Below are 22,070 nucleotides of genomic sequence, written 5' to 3' on the forward strand. Positions count from 1 at the left end.
GGCGCAACGCTCTAACCGCTAGGCTACCTGCCACCCTCTTTGAGCTTGGAGAACACATTGGGAGGGATCTTAGACCATTCCTCCATACAGAATCTTTCCAGATCCTTAATGTCCATCATCTGCACTTATGGACTGCCCAGCATTTAAAATGGATTTCAAATAGTATTTGAACCCAGGTCAGGACACCTCCCCCTCTACTCTGTTGTTATCTCAGTAGGAAAGATGACCCAGCGAGTGCCTAGAGGTGAACCTACTCTCTCAGAGCTGACCCCTGACCTCCAGTAGACCGATTGATATGTGGTGAGAGAGGTGCTTTAAGGGTCATGGTCAAAGGGTTTACTCGTACCATCTGTGTGGATTCAGAGGCTATTCATATATCTAAATGGCAATAAGGTAAATCTATTAGAGGAAGACACTGACCCCGCTCTTAAAAAAAAAACTCACCATTGACTTTACTTATGTCAGAGGACATAGCAGTGCCGTGTCAGTAAGCATTTTAATTGACTGTCAGTGGATATTACAGTGCAGTGTTATAGTACTGTTACTGCTTTTCGTGAGTGACACTGAAAAGTAAATGGAGAGACACTCACAGCGTCCATGTTATTATTCAGGCAAAATGTCCATCCTTGCAAATGTCCATCCTATCCTTTTGTATCCCTCCCTACCCTATCCCACTGCCACTCCAAAGTGTTGTGTTATTATGATCGACAGAGCACTACTCACAGCACCCCTGTTGTTCTTCAGTTCCCCGTGACAGCTGAGGATGCGGGAGCTGTCAATGAGTAGGTCTCTCTGGCTGCCCTCTAGGTAGAGGAGACGTTCCTTGTAGAAACGACACTCTGACTCGCCCGTCTGGGTGTTGATCTCTGCCACGATGCTCTGGATCATGTTGATCTGGAGAGAGGGAGAGATGGAGGAGGGGGCGGGGGTTGTGAGTGAGAATGTATGTGTTTCTGTGGGGGTGTCAGTGTGTTTGCGGATATGTGGGTCTCTCAATCTCTCCCCCTCTACTCACTGCCTCATCCAGGTACTGTCGGTCTGGATGGTCGTTCGGCGTGTGTTTGAGGATCTCCCTGAGCAGCAGGGGGTATTTGACTAGCCGGCTCCTGGGTATATCCAGGAAGTTCCACAGGTCCAGCTTCCTGCTGAAGGGCGACTCCAGGCAGCGCTGCAGGAAGTCGTGCACCCGGTGGTCCTGCTTCTTATGGTCCAGCAGAGCCTTGGCTGCCACCTGATTACTGCAGTATGAGTTGTAGGAGTCTAGACAGGGAAGCTGGAGAGGAGAGAGAGGGGGACGTAGATCAAGGAAGAGGTCAGTAATGGTGTTTCTGCTTCAGATAAGTGCACACTTTGCAAAGTAGCTCTTATTTATTGTGCACATGATTCAGAGATGTTAGGCCTCCATACGTTCCTGGTCTAGCTCTGTGTAGCATTGACGTATGCCCAACGACTCCAAGTCTTTATATATTGAGAAGAATACAAGAATGGAGTACCAGTGTGCTGGAGTTTTTGTCAAACTGCTCTTCTATATACCTGGATGACATCACAGTGAAAGCTTTAGGAATGTACTGTAACTGGGCATGTGCAGCCAGAGCACAGCAGATGAACAGAAGTACAGAGAGAGGGAGGGAGGGGCTAAGTGAGTGGGTGTGGGGATGAAATCTCTGTGAAAATGTGTCATCTAATGCGGAATTGTGCTGTTTCCCCATTCGTTAATTTTGTTAGCACCTCCCCTTATCTGAAGGGGCGACAGGTAGCCTAGGGGTTAGAGGCGAGCCAGCAGCCGGAGTTGCCAGTTCGAATCCCAGGTCTGACAGGAAAAATCTGTCGGTAAGCGAGCTGGCAACCGGAGGGTTGCGGCATCAAATTCTACATGCCGATGCCTGCCGTTGTGCCCTTGAGCAAGGCACTAAACCCCCCCACAACAACAGGCACCCAGTGTGGCAGCCCTCCACACCTCTTCAAAAACCTGTATATGTATGCGTGCGTCTGTCTTTCAGGAAGGGGGTTTGACATTATGATCACTTTATTGGTCAATTGCACACAATCTAAATTATCAGATGATTATCAGCTGTTGTCAAACACACGTGTGTCAAACTCATTTCTCTTCATCAATAGTGTGCAGAGAATTCAAATAGATGAAAAGCCAAAATAGCATTTCAAGCATAAAGAACGTTCTACATTTCACATACTATAAAATGTTCAAATTTTTGAATTCAAAATCAGCCAGTTCTGAGAACAAGGACATTACGGAGGGGGAGCAGGTCATCCCGTCACCACTGAATGTACAGCGTATTTAATACTACCTACAGTAGGTGAAGTATGTCCAGTCAAAAGCATCACTCAACTAATACTGAACACACTCATACAAAGCTAGGGGGAGATGCCTGATGAGAACCATAACATAGGCCCTGACATCGATCATGCTCTTTCAAGTAAATAATCAGAGAAGCTTTCTTGGTATCATCTATTATAGAGCCAAGAGTTTGACCAGGATTTTTTTTATTAATTTTTTTTTATTTTTTACTGTGAGCCAGAGGCTCTTTCTCAATTAATCTTTCCTTGATTCCTCAAATAATCTCTCCACCTCCTTTATAAACTGCTTTGGAGAAGGGAAGGACATTGGACCTCCTCTAATACAGTCAGAGGAAAGAAGAACTCTAAAATAGTACTTATATTTCTATTGCTTCATTCTGTGCAGTGTATTGGGAGGTGTTGTCGATGGGAGAGGGGTTGATGGGTGCATGTTCACATTCGTACATCCACATGACTAACCCGGAGGCAGCACTAGCCTCACAACCCTTTTTCATAGGAACACCACTAACAATCACCTCGTTCTTCGTGGAGAAAAAAAAGGCTTAGGATGATCATTTAATCTTTGAAGGTCATTTTCATGGTGGATTGATCTGAAGTTCTAGCATGAGGAAATATAGGACAGAGAACTTGCTTTGTTTCACTTTTCATTGTTTAAAAAGTGACCAATAGATGCTTTGGAGATGAAGTGAAATTTGGAAATCTTTACTCTATTACGCAACCACATCTTTCCGTGGTGGAGCAGAGTTCAGAGGAGAAGGGCAAGTAAACCCCTGAGAAGCAGGGGAGCAGAGGAGGCTCTCCGCATCCTTGTCAGGCATACATTGTTCCCCATAACTACCTAGTGTAAACCTCCCCACAGGGTAACCAAACTCCACACCAGTAGGAGATTTCTCTGGGTGTTGCAACAACGGCTACTGTGGGTGTGTGAACCCCAGATGTCAACTTACCGAGCTTGGAGTGCACACACACTACACAGAGCTCTGATCACACACACACACACACACACACACACACACACACACACACACACACACACACACACACACACACACACACACACACACACACACAGTTGAAGTACACTGGGCCAATAAGACACATGACTCTGTTTTCATAAGCTAGCTATGCTACGAAAAACAAACATCTCAGGCTGCCTCATGAACTAGCTGTTTTGAGGATTCTCGATGGCTGAATCCATCCTCAGAAATGTATTGAGTAAATTGATGCTGTTGAAGTGAAGTGACACAAAACCACTTAGTTTGTCAGTATGTCTAACTTGTTTACTGTTAGATATTCCCACCTCGGGCATGTGTAGTATGAACATACAACTGATTGCAAAGTATAAATCAGTATTGAAAACTGTAATATAATCATGTTGATCCATCAGTTTTTCCTGTTTAGGTCACATGGTCAGGAAAACCCTCATCCACAACATATGATCATAACGGATGGTCTTACCCAGTCCACTAGGATGTGTCCCACATGTTCTGTGGAGCCGTCTGGTTTCCTGGCCTCTCGCAGTCGACTCAGCAGATCTGAATAGTGAGTAGAAGGAGTGGTCTCAACCTCTGTCTAATGGTTCATTTGGGTGTTAGTGTGTGTGTGTGTGTGTATATGACTGTGTGTGTTGACTTCTGTGTTTGTGTGAGCAACTGTGTTTCTTTGCAATTGCCTGTTCTTGTGGTTCGGTCCTTTGTAAGCATTCATTCTCACCTTCATGCAGCGGAATGAGAGATTCCAGGGTTCCGAAGATCTGGTTGAGCTCATGTTCTGTCATGATGGACAGTTTCAGCATTGGGTCATGGTACGCCTACAGGTACAGAGAAAGTAGAATGTTAAGTTGGAGTCACAGCAATGTAACCCAAAACTACTTTTCTCACTTGTTACATTAAAACAAGTTTTAGAAGCACTAAAACCTGAATCAAGTGTGAGCCCTGAAGATTTAAAAACTGGTATTTTTTAAATGTAGACATCCATGTCATAAGCTACAAATAAACAAGTGTTTGATACGCTACTTGATCATAGCTCAGACGTAATATAAAACAACACATCCAATATTAGTGAAAAAAAAAAAAAAACTTTATCCCCTTGACAAAACAGCACAAAAAAAGACAAGAAGTCAAATGGGGCTGGCAGGTAGCCTAGTGGTTAGAGTGTTGGACTAGTAACCGAAAGGTTGCAAGATTGAATCCCCGAGCTGACAAAGTAAAAATCTGTCATTCTGCCCCTGAACAAGGAAGTTAACCCACTGTTCATAGGCAGTCATTGAAAATAAGAATTTGTTCTTAACTGACTTGCCTAGTTAAATAAAGGTTTAATAAAAATGGGACATCTCCATCAGATATAAAATACATTTTCGCAACAGTATTAGACTTATAAATAGACCAAACATCTGTTGGCATATTGTTGTACATCTACTGTAATGGTCAAAAACACACACACACACACACACACACACACACACACACAGGGTCTGAAGTGTGTGATTGTCAGAGCGCAGGAGAAACTGGAGCCTGGCTGATCAGCAGGGTAGAATAACTCAGCTGTGACACTCAACAAAAATGGAAATTATCTTTATTGGAAAAGCAGATTGTACCTTCTTGGCCAGCTTCAGATCCTCAACGAGATCCTTCTCCCCTCGAGAAAGCTCAAAGATAGCCTGCAAAACACAGAGGAAGACAGAAGATAGACAAAGAGAGAACGGTGAAACAAGGGTCTCCACATAGACAAACATCTCAGTGAGAAACAACAATTCATGCATCACCTTCAAAAGATTGCATGTTTTATTTTTTAAATATTTTTCTAGAAAAAGGAGTCGATATGAAGTGTGCGCGTTTCACAACAGTGACAGACTAATCTAAAGCGCTCAACGCGTCACCGCTCTAAAGCCACAAGACTTTACCACCAGACTTCTGTTGCACAGAAGAAAACACAGGACCCCCACTGACCCCTGACCCCTCAATACTTCCCAATGTAGATGGATTATTTTCTAAAACACCCTATTCCATTTTCACTGTCCTTTGATGTCTACTCTGTGTGGCCTGAGAGGTGGAGTCCCAGTTTGAGTGGAAGGTGGTGGGGCATGTTGTTTCAGACAGGCCTGACTAATTTGAACTGTGAAAACTGAATTACATAGCATTTGATCCTCTAGTCTAGAGTCTCCCCTCTGACTATGCTCTGCCCTGGTAGAGTGGTGAACCAGGGGAAGAATCAATGGAGCCCCTTCACCCACTCCTGCTGCTCCTCTTTACAGTAACTGTCTAGTGAAAACAGAATACTAACTTTTTTTAAAGTGAGGTTAACTCGTTCCCAAATAAATTGTGTTGACTCATCCTATACTCGTATGTAGCCAAAGCATAAATTGAAGAGAAAACACACACACACTTTTTTAAATTTTAAATATCAAACTTGTATCTCAAACAGACCGTTTAAAAATTGCTTCCCATTACCTCAGAGGATGACTTTGGTATGTTATTAGGATCCCCATTAGCTGTTGCAAAAGTAGCAGCTACTCTTCCTGGGGTCCACACAAAACATGACATAATACAGAACATTAATAGACAAGAACAGAACTACATTAATACACTTTTAAAAAAGGCACACGTAGCCTACGTATCAATACCAATAGAAACAAAATACCTAGGTCAAATAGGCATTGTGCCGTGAGGTGTTGCTTTATCCGTTTTTGAAACCAGGTTTGCTGTTCATTTGAGCAATTTGAGATGGAACGGAGTTCCATGAAATAATGGCACTATATAACTGTACGCCTTCTTGAATTTGTTCTGGATTTGGGGTCTGGGAAAAGACCCCTGGTGGCATGTCTAGTGGAGTCAGTATGTGTCAGCTCTGTGCATGTTGACTATGCAAACAATTTGGGATTTTCAACACATTGTTTCTTATAAAAATAAGTGATGCAGCCAGTCTCTCCTCAAGTCTTAGCCAAGAGAGACTGGCATGAATACTATTTATATCAGCCCTGTGATTACAATGAAGAGAAAGACATGCCACTCTGTTCTGGGCCAGCTGCAACTTAACCAGGTATTTCCTTGCAGCACTCGACCACACGACTGGACAATAATCAAGATAAGACAAAACTAGAGCCTGCAGGACTTGCTTTTTGGAGTGTGGTGTTAAAGCAGAGCATCTCTTTATTACGGACAGACCTCTTCCCATCTTTACAACCATTGACAAGTACATTAGAGTGTCTAGTTTGAGAAACAGATGCCTCACAAGTCCTCAACTGTCATTAAATAGTACCACGCAAAACAGTGAAGAAGCGACTCCATGATGCTGGCCTTCTAGGCAGAGTTCCTCTGTCCAGAGTCTGTGCTCTTTTGTCCATCTTAATCTTTTATTAACCAGTCAGATATAGCTTTTTCTTTGCAACTCTGCCTAGAAGGCCAGCATCCCAGAGTCTCCTGTTGACGTTGAGACTGGTGTTTTGTGGGTACTATTTAATGAAGCTGCCAGTTGAGGAATTGTGAGGCGTCTGTTTCTCAAACTAGACACTAATGTACTTGTCCTCTTGCTCTTTCTATTCTGGTTAGGGCCAGTTTGCGCTGTTCTGTGAAGGGAGTAGTACACAGCGTTGTACGAGATCTTCAGCCATTTTGAGCATGTTATCGAACCTACAAATGCTGATGCTCCAGATACTCCAGATACTCAACTAGTCCAAAGAAGTTTAATTGCTTCTTTAAATCAGTACAACAATTTTCAGCTGTGCTAACATAATTCCTAAAGGGTTTTCTAATGATCACTTAGCCATTTAAAATGATCAACTTGGATTAGCTAACACAATGTGCCAATTGGAACACAGGAGTGATGGTTGCTGATAATGGGCCTCTGTACGCCTATATTCCATTAAAAAAACTACAGTAGTCATTTACAACATTAACAATGTCTACACTGTATTTCTGATAAATTTGATGTCATTTTAATGGAAAACATTTTTTGCTTTTCTTTCAAAAACAAGGACATTTCCAAGTGACCCCAAACTTTGCACCTCGTCAATGTCACTCGGCCATCGCTCATCCATATATTTATATGTACATTCTTATTCCATCCCTTTACTTAGATGTGTGTGTTAGGTAGTTGTGGAATTGTTAGATATTACTGCACTGTCAGAACTAGAAGCACAAGCATTTCGCTACACTCACATTAACTTCTTCGATATAGGGGGCGCTCTCTTAATTTCTGGATAAAAAAAACGTTCCCGTTTTAAACAAGATATTTTGTCACGAAAAGATGCTTGACTATGCATATAATTGACAGCTTTGGAAAGAAATCACTCTGATGTTTCCAAAACTGCAAAGATATTATCTGTGAGTGCCACAGAACTGATGCTACAGGCAAAACCAAGATGAAATTTCAAACAGGAAATGCCCCAGATTTTGAAAGCGCTGTGTTCCAATGTCTCCTTATATGGCTGTGAATGCACCAGGAATGAGCCTACACTTTCTGTCGTTTCCCCAAGGTGTCTGCAGCATTGTGACGTATTTGTAGGCATATCATTGGAAGATTGACCATAAGAGACTACATTTACCAGGTGCCCGCTTGGTGTCCTCCGTTAATTAAATTATTGCGTAATCTCCAGCTGCGTGCATTTTTCCATTTGCTTCAGAGGAGAAACCCAACTGCCACAAATGATTTATCATCGAATAGATATGTGAAAAACACCTTGAGGATTGATTCTAAACAACGTTTGCCATGTTTCTGTCGATATTATGGAGTTAATTTGGAAAAAAAGTTTGGCGTTGTAATGACTGAATTTTCGGGGGGTTTTCTTAGCCAAACGTGATGAACAAAACAGAACATTTGCTATCTAACTGAGAGTCTCCTCATTGAAAATATCCGAATATCCGTTCTTCAAAGGTAAATTATTTTATTTGAATGCTTTTCTTGTTTGTGAAAATGTTGCCTGCTGAATGCTAGGCTTAATGCTATGCTAGCTATCAATACTCTTACACAAATGCTTGTGTAGCTATGGTTGAAAAGCATATTTAGAAAATCTGAGATGAGTGTTGTTAACAAAAGGCTTGTGAGTGAATATATTTCTTTCATTTCATTTGTGATTTTCATGAATAGGAAACGTTGCGTTATGGTAATGAGCTTGAGGCTATGATTACGCTCCCGGATACGGGATTGCTTGACGCAAGAAGTTAACATCTGCTAACCATGTGTATGTGACCAATAACATTTTATTTGATTTCAATTTGTCAATGCCAGGAGGTTTGTCATTATCGATCGTAAACAATACTTTTTCCACCTCTCCCACACTACTGTAACTTTACAAATTATTAGTTTTTTTATGCATGAATACAATGGCTCACTGTTGACATTTCCTGCCTAAGTTTGCCAATGAAGTAATCATTAAAATTTTGTGATGAATAAGCCATCTGAGTCGATAAAAGATGGAGTCGAATTTGTCTTTCTGCCCATAATTTCATTTACTCAAGTTTCTTCCCATCATTCATTTTAGCTTCATAATATGTTCTGTTAAATCACATAATTTCTCAATTTGCAGTAAGTCAGCCAGTCAGATGAGCAGCCAGACTTATTAGCCACTCCTTTTGACCCATCTCTTTCAGCCATATAGTTTTAAAATCTCATCAATCCACAGTTCTAACAGTCAGTTTCTTAACAGGTCCATGTTTATCAACAATTGGAAGAAGCAATTACATAAATTAATCAAGTGCAGCGTCTGGATACTCCTCATTAACTTCTCTAGGGTAGGGGGAATTTTGGATGAAAAGCGTGCCCAAATTAAACTGCCTGCTACTCAGCCATAAAAGCTAGAATATGCATGTAATTAGTAGATTTGGATAGAAAACTCTGAAGTTTAAAACTTTTTGAATTATGTCTGTGAGTATAACAGAACATGAGAAAAAAATCCAACCAGGAAGTGGGAAATCTGAGGTTTGTAGTTTTTCAACTCTTGCCCTATCAAATATACCGTGTCTATAGGGTCATGTTGCACTTCCTAAGGCTTCCACTAGATGTCAGTCTTTAGAACCTTGTTTGATGCTTCTACTGTGATGTGGGGATGAATGAGAGGGGAATGAGTCAGAGGTCTGCCAGCAGCCACGAGCTCAGTCTCGCGCATTCACGTGATTGCATTTCTGAAGACAAAGGAATTCTCCAGGTGGAACATTATTGAAGATTTACATTAAAAACATCCTAAAGATTTATTCTATACATCATTTGACATGTTTCTACGGACTGTAACGGAACTTTTGGACTTTGTCTGCTCGTGCGTCATGAAGTTGGATTACTGGACTGAACGTGCTAACAAGGAGGAATTTGGACATAAATGATGGACATTATCGAACAAAACAAACATTTATTGTGGAACTGGGATTCATGGGAGTGCATTCTGATGAAGAACAAAGGCAAGTGAATATTTATAATGCTATTTCTGACTAATGTTGACTCCAACATGGCGGATAACTGTATAGCTTGATTTGTCGTCTGAGTGCCATACTCAGATTATTGCATGGTGTGCTTTTAACATAAAGTTTTTTTTAAATCTGACACAGCAGTTACATTAAGGAGAAGTGGATCTAAAATTCCATGTATAACACTTGTATCTTTTAACAACGTTTATTATGAGTATTTCTGTAAATTGATGTGGCTCTCTGCAAAATCACTGGATGTTTTGGAACTACTGAACATCACGCGCCAATGTAAACTCAGATTGTTGGAACTGAAAACTGCTGTTCGCAAATGCTCTCCATCCAACCTCACTGAGCTCGAGCTGTTTTGCAAGTAGGAATGGGAAAACATTTCAGTCTCTCGATGTACAAAACTGATAGACATACCCCAAGCGACTTACAGCTGTAATCGCCGCAAAAGGTGGCGCTACAAAGTATTAACTTAAGGGGGCTGAATAATTTTGCACGCCCAATTTTTCCGTTTTTGATTTGTTAAAAAAGTTTGAAATATCCAATAAATGTCGTTCCACTTCATGATTGTGTCCCACTTGTTGTTGATTCTTCACAAAAAAAGACAGTTTTATATCTTTATGTTTGAAGCCTGAAATGTGGCAAAAGGTCGCAAAGTTCAAGGGGGCCGAATACTTTCGCAAGGCACTGTACATTAACACCTCCCCCATAGGCATTTCTGTCTCTTCTATAGATGTTATATCCATGTATTGCTACTGCTGTATAATCAAATGAATTATCTAAGTGAGAGTCTCAGAAATGGCTAATATACAGTTGCAAGAAAAAGTATCTGTATTTCTACATAAACTTGTCAAATTTATCTGATCTTCCTCTAAGTCACAACAATAGACAAACATTGTGCTTAAACAAATAACACAAATTATTGTATTTTTCTTGTTTATATTGAGTACATAATTTAAACATTCACAGTGTAGGTTGGAAAAAGTATATGAACCCCTTGGCTTATGACCTCTCCAAAAGCTAATTGGAGTCAGGACTCAGCTAACCTGGAGTCCAACCAATGAGACAAGATTGGAGACGTTGGTTAGACCTGCCCTGCAATATAAAAAACACTCACAAAATCTGAGTTTGGTATTCACATGAAGCATTGCCTGACGTGAAACATTCCTCTAACAAAATATATCTCAGAAGACCTAAGATTAAGAATAGTTGACTTGCATAAAGCTGGAAAGGGTTACAAAAGTATCTCTAAAAGCTTTGACGTTCCTCAGTCCACGGTAAGACAAATTGTCTTTAAATTGATAAAGTTCAGCACTGTTGCTACTCTCCATAGGAGTGGCCATCCTGCAAAGATGACTGCAAGAGCACAGTGCAGAATGCTCACGGAGGTTAAGAAGAATCCCAGTGTCGGCTAAAGACTTACAGAAATCTCTGGAACATGCTAACATCTCTGACGAGTCTACGATACGTAAAACACTAAACAAGAATGGTGTTCATGGGAGGACACCACGGAAGAAGCCACTGCTGTATAAAAAAACATTGCTGCATGTCTGAAGTTAACAAAAGAGTACCTGGATGTTCCACAGCAATACTGGCTAAATATTCTGTGGACAGATGAAACTAAAGTTGTGGTGTTTGGAAGGAACACACAACACTGTGTGGAGAGAACAGGCACAGCACACCAACATCAAAATCTCATCCCAACTGTAAAATATGGTGGAGGGAGCATCATGGTTTGGGGCTGCTTTGCTGCCTCAGGGCCTGGGCAGCTTGCTAACATTGACGGAAAAATGAATGTTTATCAAGACATTTTGCAGGAGAATGTTAGGCTATCTGTCCACCAATTGAAGCTCAACAGAAGTTGGGTGATGCAACAGAACAACGACCCAAAACACAGAAGTAAACAAACAGAATGGCTTCAACAGAAGAAAATATACCTTCTGGAGTGGCCCAGTCAGAGTCCTGACCTCAACCCAATTGAGATGCTGTGGCATGACCTCGAGAGGGGTTTACAGCTGGGCAACCCAAGAATATTGCTGAATTGAAACAGTTTAGTAAAGAGTAATGGTCCAAAATTCCTCCTGACCATTGTGCAGGTCTGATCCACAACTATAGAAAACATTTGGTTGAGGTTATTGCTGCCAAAGGAGGGTCAACCAGTTATTAAAGGGGGTTCACATACTTTTCCCACCAAGGACTGTGAAGGTTTACACGGTCTGGTCAATATAGACATGAAAATGTATAACTGTTTGTGTGTTATTAGTTTAAGCAGACTGTTTGTCTATTGTTGTGACTTAGATGAAGATCAAGTCAAATTGTATGACCAATTTATGCAGAAATCCAGGTAATTCCACATACTTTTTCTTGCCAATGTATGAATGTTATCTGATGTTCGAAATAAGGTTCATGAATCAATAACTTGCTAAGGTTACATATATTAATGGGATATTTTCAGCCCTTTCCTGGGTAACTTATCAGAGATAGACATAATATGGAAAAGAGCAAACAAAGAGGTACTAATTGATTAATATATATTTGTGTGTGTGTGCGCGTGCGCTTCTGGGTTGAAGCTACGAACCCATAGGCTTGGCTTTCTTATCCCTTCCAGGCTTCTGGAAGCGAGGGTGGACAATGAGCCTGTCATAGTGGATGTAAGCAATGTCCCCACGCGCTCTGGCAGCTTTCATGGCTGGGATCAGTTCTTTCCTCTTCTGGCCCACAGCTTCAGGATAGTCCTCGATGAGGAAGATATACATTTCTCAAGTTCTTGGCTCTTTCCAAAACAGCTACCTTGTCCTTGAACTTCAGGAACTCGACCACTATCGGCCTGGGACGGTGGTGGTTTTTCCAGTCCTGTGGGTGCATTCTACCTCAATCTTTTGGTGGTCAATCTTCAATTTCTCAGAATTTCCCTCACTTTGTCCTGTTTTTCAGGTCCTAGACCTCTCTAGTCAGGTCATCTATTATTTGAAATCGTCAAAACACTGTCGATTCTGCTTGTAGAACTATTTTTATTTGTTTAAAAGATCCTTCAGCTGCGATAGAGAGACCCCACTGTCCTCAACAGTACTCCCGTTGGCTTTGGTCTTTGTCATGGTAGCCGGCAACGTAGGTTACGCGGTTACACCTCGCAGTTAGACAGGGCAGGTCACAGGGATGATTGAACACAACAAACAGCAGGGATTTAGACAGCCACAAACTCGCTACAATCCACGGTCCCAGCCACAATGGCTAACTGTGTCACAGGCTGCTTTCAAGCCCTCAAGAAACCCTGCTAGCTTGATAGGCAGCCTATCAAGTTTTGGCCTGCCTGGTGACATCACTAGGCAGTAAATTTGTTCCAAACTTTCAGCCAATGACAACTAGTTTTCAGTTTTCCCTTCCCTACTCAGATCAATCCCAGACAGTCGTAGCAAAATTCTTGCTCAAGAAATTGCTTGCTAAATTGCTCTTTGCTAAGTTTGTGGCTGTCTATTTTTGTTTCTTTTTGACCACTAACACTTTACACTCGTGGGAATTGGCCTATATAGAAAGGGCTACATTGAAATGTTTCTTAAAGAAAAAAATATGAAATCATATGCTTAACCATGGTAGCAATTGAAAGGGAACAGTTTGGAGATGATGGGAAAATTATTAGACCAAAATATGAGGACAACAGTTCACCTGACATGACTGAATCCAAAACATTACGCTGTTGATTTTATGTGCATTTTAGATTTACTATACTTTGCTGTATTTGTTGATAACGAAATCTGAAAATGTGGAGTAGGTGCAGCATAAGACCAAAAAATGACAAGGGTTTGAGTGAGAGGACTAACTGGTGTCTCCCAAGTCGACACACACACACACACACACACACACACACCTCTCCAAAATGTACACAGTTCCGAAGCAATTTCAATGCACTTTTATGACTCAAAGAATAGTCTTCAACTATAAAAGGCACTTTTTGGAGCTCTCCTATCTGTGCCGTTCAGAAACTAGAGCAAGCACACTTGTACACAATTACTGTTGTTAACGCAATCCAAAAACAGACCAATATAAAATCACAATCTGGGTCAGTTGGGCAGGATTTGAAAGCTTGTTCTATTGCCAACATGACTAGCTAAATTATAAAATATGATCTTACAGTGTTCAGAGAAACAGATGGTAACTTTGGTGCGCATAGAAAGCAGTCATCAGTGCCTTCAGTTGCATGTGCCAAGGCAAATTTTCTTCACAATTTAAAAAATAATAATAATAGGCTCATTCTGTTCAGAACAACCCAGGGTATGACGACATGTAATCTTGTAGCTGTACATCAAACATGGTGATCACAAATGGTGACACTGATGATTTGGATACGTGAAGCGCACATGTGTTTTTGGCTAGCTTGTATGGCATCAAATCGGTATTTATTATAATCCTCAATGTCTCATCTTTCAAAATAAAATGTTAATCTTAAATTTACAGCATTTCCCTCTGACAATTATTTGGGGCAAAAGTTGCCCAAATTACCGGGAGGGATGGAGTCAACTTCTTGTTGCATGCGGTGCTCAAATTCAGTATGTTTGTCAGTCATGCAGTGCTTTGAAGTGCAGGGCCAGACCTGACGTCATGTATAGTATGTTACTGTACAGCCAATTACAATCCAATGTTCATGGCTATTAGTGCCCAAATCTGGCATTTCCAACCCGTACGAGTGTAAAGGGCTACTTGAAAACAGAGTAAGATACTTAATTGTTACCCAGAAATGATAGCAAGATAAAAACAGCTGCACTAGACCTTAAACTAAATGCATTATACCAGTAGCCTTTTGGGGGCCCTAAGTGAGGTTTGCGTGCAATGCATTTTACTGGCTCCCATCTTGACAACGAAGATACGTTTTTCATCTACTGATGAAAATGTCACCTTGTGTATACTACCATTCTAACTCTCAACAGTAAGTTAAGAGCCCGACTGAGTTCCTAAAAAATAGATTTAATTGTTTTGGGGTCGGGGGCCCGGTTTTTGGAAATTGATCCATGGGCCTATAAAAGGCCGCCAGTTGCCCATCCCTGGACTAGGATCCAGGGATTCTCTCTAGTTTTGGATTTTGCTATGAGCCCTCAAACTAAAGTCTTCCATGCATTCTAGGAGATGCACATCCTTTGTATAGCCATGCTATTCTAAAGGTTTATGACATGGTCTCCATTTTAAATGTCAGTTGAAATCAAAGCCAGACAAACCTTCCAGCCAAAACTATGCAATACACTATACAGGTGCATATACAAGCCTGCCAGTATTTATATTCCTCTGATAGTAACTGTGTACTCCCTTTTGTAACCCTGATAGTCTCGTCCATAAGCCGGCTCTCTGGAGACAAGGCTACCCTAGTGTTAGTAGCAGTGCTCGGACATAGTAACCTCCCGTACTACCCCTGTTGAAAAGCTTTCCGCACCTCTTGGCGATTGATCTCCTTGGACGACAGCATCTGGTGTCCAAGCCGCACGTCAAAGGTCTCGCTCCACAGCTTGCTGTCACGCCGCTTGGTGTTGGCAGGCGGGGCCGGCCGCGTCCATGGTCTGGGAGGCATGACCGACTCTGTCCGACTCTCACTGCGGAAGCTGATGGAACGCTGCGGAATAGAGAGAGAGAGAGAGAGAGACACAGGAAGGTGAGTGGTCCTGTGTGAGTGATTGAGAGAAGAGTATGAAAAGATTAGACATCAACTAGGAAGGATATAAAAAAAATTAAAGACCATACCAACACATTTGTTCTCATATGCCACTTACCTTATTTCTGATATCTGTAGGTTACTGTACAATATTCTAGATTATCCTGTCTGTAATGCTATTCAAGCACTGTGTGATGATAGTGAGGCAAGAATAATCCAGAACACAACACATCATACACAGGTCAGATGAGGGCTGGCGTACTTAGTGGATGATGGTCTGGAAGGGATCGATTTGGACTTAGAACATAACAGATAAGCTGGCTAGGGCTGGGCCTTCTAGGTCGGCCAATCCCGCTATTCATGTTTTATGTTTTTGTAGACATGTGTGGTGTAATTTCAATTGCCTTGACACAAATGGCTGTCTGTTAAGTCATTATGAGGTAAGACATTAAGGGGGGGGTCATACATACTGTGCCTTCAGAAAGTATTCATAGCCCTGGACTTATTCCACATGGTTATGTTACAGCCCAAGTTAATTTCTTTCTCTCGCCCATCTACACACCCCACAAATTCCCCGTAATTACAAAGTGAACAAAGGGTTTTTAGAACGTTTTGCAAATGTACAAATTAAATACCTCATTTACAGTAGTCACATCAATACATGTTACAATCACATTTGGCAGTGATTACAGCTGAGAGTATTTCTGGAAAAGTCTCAAGTCGCTCGCTTTGCACACCTGGATTGTACAATATTTGCACATTCTTTAAAAAATTATTCAAGCTCTGTCAAGTTGATCATTGCTAGACAGCCATTTAAGTATTGCCATAGATTTAAGCCAAAACTGTAACTAGGCCACTCAGGAACATTCAAAGTCGTCTTGGTAAGCAACTCCAGTGTATATTTGGCCTTGTGCCTTAGCTTATTGTGTTGCTCAAAGGTGAATTTGTCTCCCAGTATCTGTTGGAAAGCAGACAACCAGGTTTTCCTCGAGGATTTTGCCTGTGCTTAACTCTATTCCGTTTCTTTTTATCCTAAAAAACTCCCTAGTGCCATAACATGATGCACCCATCACTATGCTTGAAAATATGAAGAGTGGTACTCAGTTGTGCTTACCCCAAACACAACGCTTTGTATTCAGGACATAAAGTTAATTTCTTTACCACATTATGTGCAGTTTTACTTTAGTTCCTTATTGCAAACAGGACGCATGTTTTTGAATATTTCTATTCATACTCCCATCACAGCCATTAAACTCCAACTGTTTTGAAGTCACCATTCGCCTCATGGTGAAATCCCTGAGCGGTTTCCTTCCTCTCTGGCAACGGCGTTAGGAAGGACGCCTGTATCGTAGTGACTAGGTCTATTGCTACACCATCCAAAGTGTAATTAATAACTCCACCATGCTTGAAGGGATATTCAATGTCTGCTTTTTATTTGAACCCATCTCCCTGGTCTTTGTGGTTGAATCTGTGTTGGAAATTCACTGCTCGACTGAGGTAGCTTACAGATAGAACTATGTGATGGGTACAGAGATGAGGTAGTCATTCAACAACATAATGTTGAAAACTATTCTGGCAAGCAACTTACAGTACATTCGGAAATTATTCAGACCCATTTCCTTTGTTACGTTACAGCCTTATTCTAAAATGCATTAAATTAATTGTTTTCCTTATCAGTCGACACACAATAGATTGACACACAATGACAAAGCGAACACAGGTTTAGACATTTTTGAAAATTTGTTAAAAATGAAACAGAAATAACTTATTTACATAAGTATTCAGACCCTTTGTCATGACACTTGATATTGCGCTCGCTCAGGTGCATCCTGTTTCCATTGATCATCCTTGAGATGTTTCTACAACTTGATTGGAGTCCACCTGCGGTAAATTCAATTGATTGGGCATGATTTGGAACCAACCTGTCTATACAAAAAGGTCCCACAGTCAACAGTGCATGTAAGAGAAAAAACCAAGCCATAAGGTCCAAGGAGTTTTTTGAAGAGCTCCGAGACAGGAGCTGTCAAGGCACAGATCTGGGGAAGGGTACCAAAAACATGTCTGCAGCATTGAAGGTCCCCAAGAAGAGTAGCCTTCATCATTCTTAAATGGAAGAAGTTTGGAACCACTAAGACTCTTACTAGAGCTGGCCGCACGGCCAAACTGAGCAATCGGTCGAGAAGGGCCTTGGTCAGGGAGGTGACCAAGAACCCGATGGTCACTCTGACAGAGCTCCACTGTGGAGATGGGAGAACCTTCTAGAAGGACTCCACCAATTAGGCCTTTATGGTAGTGGGCAGATGAAAGCCACTCCTCAGTAAAAGGCACATGACAGCCCGTTTGGAGTTTGCCAAAAGGCACCTAAAAGGACTCGGACCATGAGAAACTAGACTCTCTGGTATGATGAAACCAAGATTGAATCCTTTGGCCTGAATGCCAAGCGTCACGTGTGGAGGAAACCGGGCACCATCCCTACGGTGAAGCATGGTGGTGGCAGCGTCATACTGTGGGGATGTTTTTCCAGAGGCAGGGACTGGGAGACCAGTCAGGACTGAGGGAAAGATGAACGGAGCAAAGTACAGAGAGATCCTTGATGAAAACCTGCTCCAGAACGCTCAGGACCTCAGAATGGGGTGAAGGTTCACCTTTGAACAGGAAGCAAACAGCAAGGACAATGCAGGAGTGGCTTCAGGACAAGTCTCTGAATGTCCTTGAGTGGCCCTGCCAGACCCCGGACTTGAACCCGATCTAACACCTCTGGAAAGACCTAAAAATAGCTGTGCAGCAACGCTCCGCATCCAACCTGACAGAGCTTGAGAGGATCTGCAGGGAAAAATGGGAGAAACTCCCCAAATGCAGGTGTGCCAAGCTTGTAGCGTTATACACAAGCCCCAAGGCAGTAATCGCTGCCAAAGGTCCTTCAACAAAGTACTGAGTAAAGGATATAAATACTTATGTAAATGTGATAGGTTTTTATAAATTTTTGCAAATGTATAAAATATTTTTAAAACTGTTGTTGCTTTGTCATTATGGGGTATTGTGTGTAGATTTATTGGGAATAAAAACAATCTAATCCATTTTAAAATGTGGAAAACGTCAAGGGGTCTGAATACTTTCCAAATGCACTGACTTTTTAAGCAAATGTTTAATCTTGAACTTATTTAGGCTCTCCTAACAAAGGGTTGAATATTTACACTCAAGACATTTCAGGTTCATTTTGTTATCATTTGTAAACATTTAAGAAAAACAAAACAATTCCACTTTGACATTATAGGGTTAGGCCAGGGACCAAAAATCTAAATTTAAATCAATTTTTATTTCAGGCTGTTAACAAAAGAACATCTGGAAAAAGTCAAGGGGTATGAATACTTTCTGAAGGATCTGTACTCATGACAAGTCTAACAATGCATTATAACCTCATCATAATGCCTCATTCCTTCAGGCTAAAAAAAGTTTGTGTTACCAATGATATTTAACACATTATCTGTAGTGTTTTGTCCTGTGCTTGTATTTGTCAGAATAGGTATTTTAGTAGACTATAAATGGTGGTGTAGTGTTGTACCTGCAGTGTTTGTCCGATCCGCTTCAGAGGTGCAGCCTTGACTGGAGGTATGAGGTTGGCCAGCGACGTAACCCGAGAAAGAGGCTTCACCCGCTTGTTACAGGGCTCCTGGAGAGACCAAAGACACTTTGCGATTAATGTTTGTATTTGACTGTGTGTTAAAATGGCAGAGGGGAGACAGCAGATTTTAAAACAATTTTTAAAAAACAAGCTAGATGAAGAAAGAAAAGGTGGTGGTGGTGCAGATAAAAAAAAATGCAGGTTTTGTGGAGTCACAGTAATTAATACCTTCTGCGTCGCAATCTCCATTGGATCCCATCAACACCAAAGCTTCAAGACTGGAGCCAGTTTAGGTGAACCAGCAGTACTAACCAGATCTGAGACCAGGAGGATAATATTCATCCTCATCGCACCTAGTCCTCTCTCTATCCCTCCCCCGCCCCCGTCACGACCACGGAGCCTCAGCCTTCCTGACCAGCTGTTGCACCGTCAACCAGGGGTTACCCCTGTCCCATCTACATACATCCAAAAACATGTACGGTCTTCTCCTCTCTTCGGTGCCCCTCAAGTTTACAGTATACAGAGTCTGTCAAACATACAAGGTTTCCTGTAATCAAAACACAGACACAGGTAGCCGGTAGGTGATCGAGAAATCAAGGATGTCTTGTCCGCAACTCCAGCATCTTAACCAGTGAGATGTGCATGGTTCCCTTTTTCTATGACTCCCCATCCCCTCTTCATTTCCTCCCTCGTTGTCACCTCTGCAGGTTTCTCCGGCTGTGCCTTGGCATCAGTGTCCTGTTCTTACCACGACAGACGATTTGACCTTACAGCAGTGAAAGGAGGTTTAGAATGCCCTTTGTTTCCTTCCGCAGCACTCCATCAGGATAACATTAGAAGATGAGATCCGACCTCCAGTTGCTGCAGTCAGTCAGAATCATCAGGGGGGAAAAAAACAGACTGACGGGAAAATATCTGCAACCTGCAAAACACCCTTGGCAGCAGCATCGTCGCTCTATTCTCCCATCCTCCATTTCCCCCTTCTCCTGCTCTCTCCTTGTGACGTTGATCAGTATTCTGGGAACGCAGTCTTTTCAGACTGGGTACCCCCTCGTCACAATTCACACATGCCTGCTTCACACGTTTACACACACACACACAATAGGCCTGGCTATGCAGCAACAAAAGCAGGGCCATTGTGACTCATAAAAGATACAGGTAACTGCCAAAATAATGGAAACACTTGAGTAAATGAGGGATACAAGGTACACTGAAAACAGGTGCTTCCCCACAGGTGTGGTTCCTGAGTTAATTAAGCAATTAATATCCCACCGTGCTTAGGGACATGTATAAAAAATGCTGGGCAGGCCATTATTTTGGCTACCATGGCTATGGCCCCATAAGACGACAATGCCCCCATCCACAGGGCATGAGTGGTCACTGAATGGTTTGATGAGCATGAAAAACGATGTAAACCCTATTCCATGGCTGTGTCAGTCACCAGATCGCAACGCAATTGAGATTCTGGAGCGGTGCCTGAGACAGCATTTCCCACCACCATCAACAAAACATAAAAGGATGGTGGACGTATGGAGTCGCATCCCTCCAATAGAGTTCCAAACACTTGTAGAATCCATGCAGGGGTGCTTTGAAGCTGTTCGGGCTTGTGGTGGCCCAAACCCCGATTAAGACACTTTGTTGGTATTTAAGGGATATAGATATATAGAGATAGATCCCTTAAATTTTGTTTTGTTGATGGTGGTGGGAAATGCTGTCTCTCTCTCTATATATATATATATATATATATATATATATATATATATATATATATATATATATATATATATATATATATAGATAGATAGATCCCTTATATTCTCTCGACTGGAGAGAAGTGAGTGGCAGTACAAATCAGACTTTACAAAATGGTGTAATCAAACACTACTTGCTTACTTAGGCTGAATCCCAAATGGCACCAAAGTCCCCTATTTGCACTATGTAGGGAATATGACTTGTCAGCAGAGATTCATTACTGTGAACTCAATATGTTGTTTAAATTCTTCTTATGCAATCCAGCCCCCATAATCTGCAGACTATCTGATATTAGCGATAGGACCTCGGGCTCGGCAATCTGGTCATGTGCCAATCAATATCATCAGCAGCAGCATCCCATCTCAGTGAAATTCCAGTCATTTAGTTGTTGATCTTTACAGGGGAGAGAAATGAGGGAAAGGGGGATACCTAGTCAGTTGTACAACTGAATGGACTCAGTGTGCGGGCGAGGGCGTCGCGCATTGGAAAGAAATATCTCCTTACCCACATCCGATCTGAATAGCGCTAAACTGAGCTGCAGAATGTGCCCAGCCATGCGTTAGGCCTATGTGCTTATACTTTTAAAGCACTGCAGGTGCATCCAATGTTCTATTTGCGCCATTTGAAACATATCCTCTGTCATGATGGACTCTCAAGCACACCTCTCCGCTACCCTGTTCTAATGACTTCCGCATTTAACCAAACCCCTCTGAATCAGAGGTGCGGAAGGCTGCCTTAAAAATATATATATATATATTGACTGATAATACAGTCGTGGCCAAAAGTTGAGAATGACACAAATTAATTTCCACAAAGTTTGCTGCTTCAGGTGTCTTTAGATATTTTTGTCAGATGTTACTATGGAATACTGAAGTATAATTACAAGCATTTCATAAGTGTCAAAGGCTTTTGACAATTACATGAAGTTGATGCAACGAGTCAATATTTTCAGTGTTGACCCTTCTTTTTCAAGACCTCTGCAATCCACCCTGGCATGCTGACAATTAACTTCTGGACCACATGATGGCAGCCAATTCTTGCATAATCAATGCTTGGAGTTTGTCAGAATTTGAGGGGTTTTGTTTGTCCACCCGCCTCTTGAGGATTGACCACAAGTTCTCAATGGGATTAAGGTCTGGGGAGTTTCCTGGCCATGGACCCAAAATATTGATGTTTTGTTCCCCAAGCTACTTAGTTATCACTTTTGCCTTATGGCAAGGTGCTCCATCATGATGGAAAAGGCATTGTTCATCACCAAACTGTTCCTGAATGGTTAGGAGAAGTTGCTCTCGGAGGATGTGTTGGTACCATTCTTGATTCATGGCTGTGTTCTTGGGCAAAATTG

General features: G+C 41.8%; 1 protein-coding gene across 4 annotated transcripts in view; it reads right to left on the reverse strand.

Moving 5' to 3' along the window:
* LOC109890813 (rho guanine nucleotide exchange factor 3-like) overlaps window positions 1–22,070 on the reverse strand; it is a 128,241-nt gene that overhangs the window by 7,623 nt on the left and 98,548 nt on the right. For 3 of the 4 annotated variants that reach the window (XM_020482853.2, XM_020482855.2, XM_020482854.2), the window contains 7 exons: window positions 18,914–19,021; window positions 15,136–15,312; window positions 4,913–4,975; window positions 4,030–4,126; window positions 3,775–3,851; window positions 1,016–1,273; window positions 724–894 (listed from right to left, as the gene is read on the reverse strand). In XM_020482853.2, the coding sequence (XP_020338442.1) occupies window positions 724–894; window positions 1,016–1,273; window positions 3,775–3,851; window positions 4,030–4,126; window positions 4,913–4,975; window positions 15,136–15,312; window positions 18,914–19,021 (951 nt within the window). Of the gene's footprint in view, window positions 1–723; window positions 895–1,015; window positions 1,274–3,774; window positions 3,852–4,029; window positions 4,127–4,912; window positions 4,976–15,135; window positions 15,313–18,913; window positions 19,022–19,201; window positions 20,581–22,070 lie in introns of those variants that run through there. The other variant, XM_031824741.1, reaches the window with a different exon arrangement.

Source organism: Oncorhynchus kisutch, linkage group LG5 (assembly GCF_002021735.2).
Source record: "Oncorhynchus kisutch isolate 150728-3 linkage group LG5, Okis_V2, whole genome shotgun sequence".
Taxonomy (NCBI): domain Eukaryota; kingdom Metazoa; phylum Chordata; class Actinopteri; order Salmoniformes; family Salmonidae; genus Oncorhynchus; species Oncorhynchus kisutch.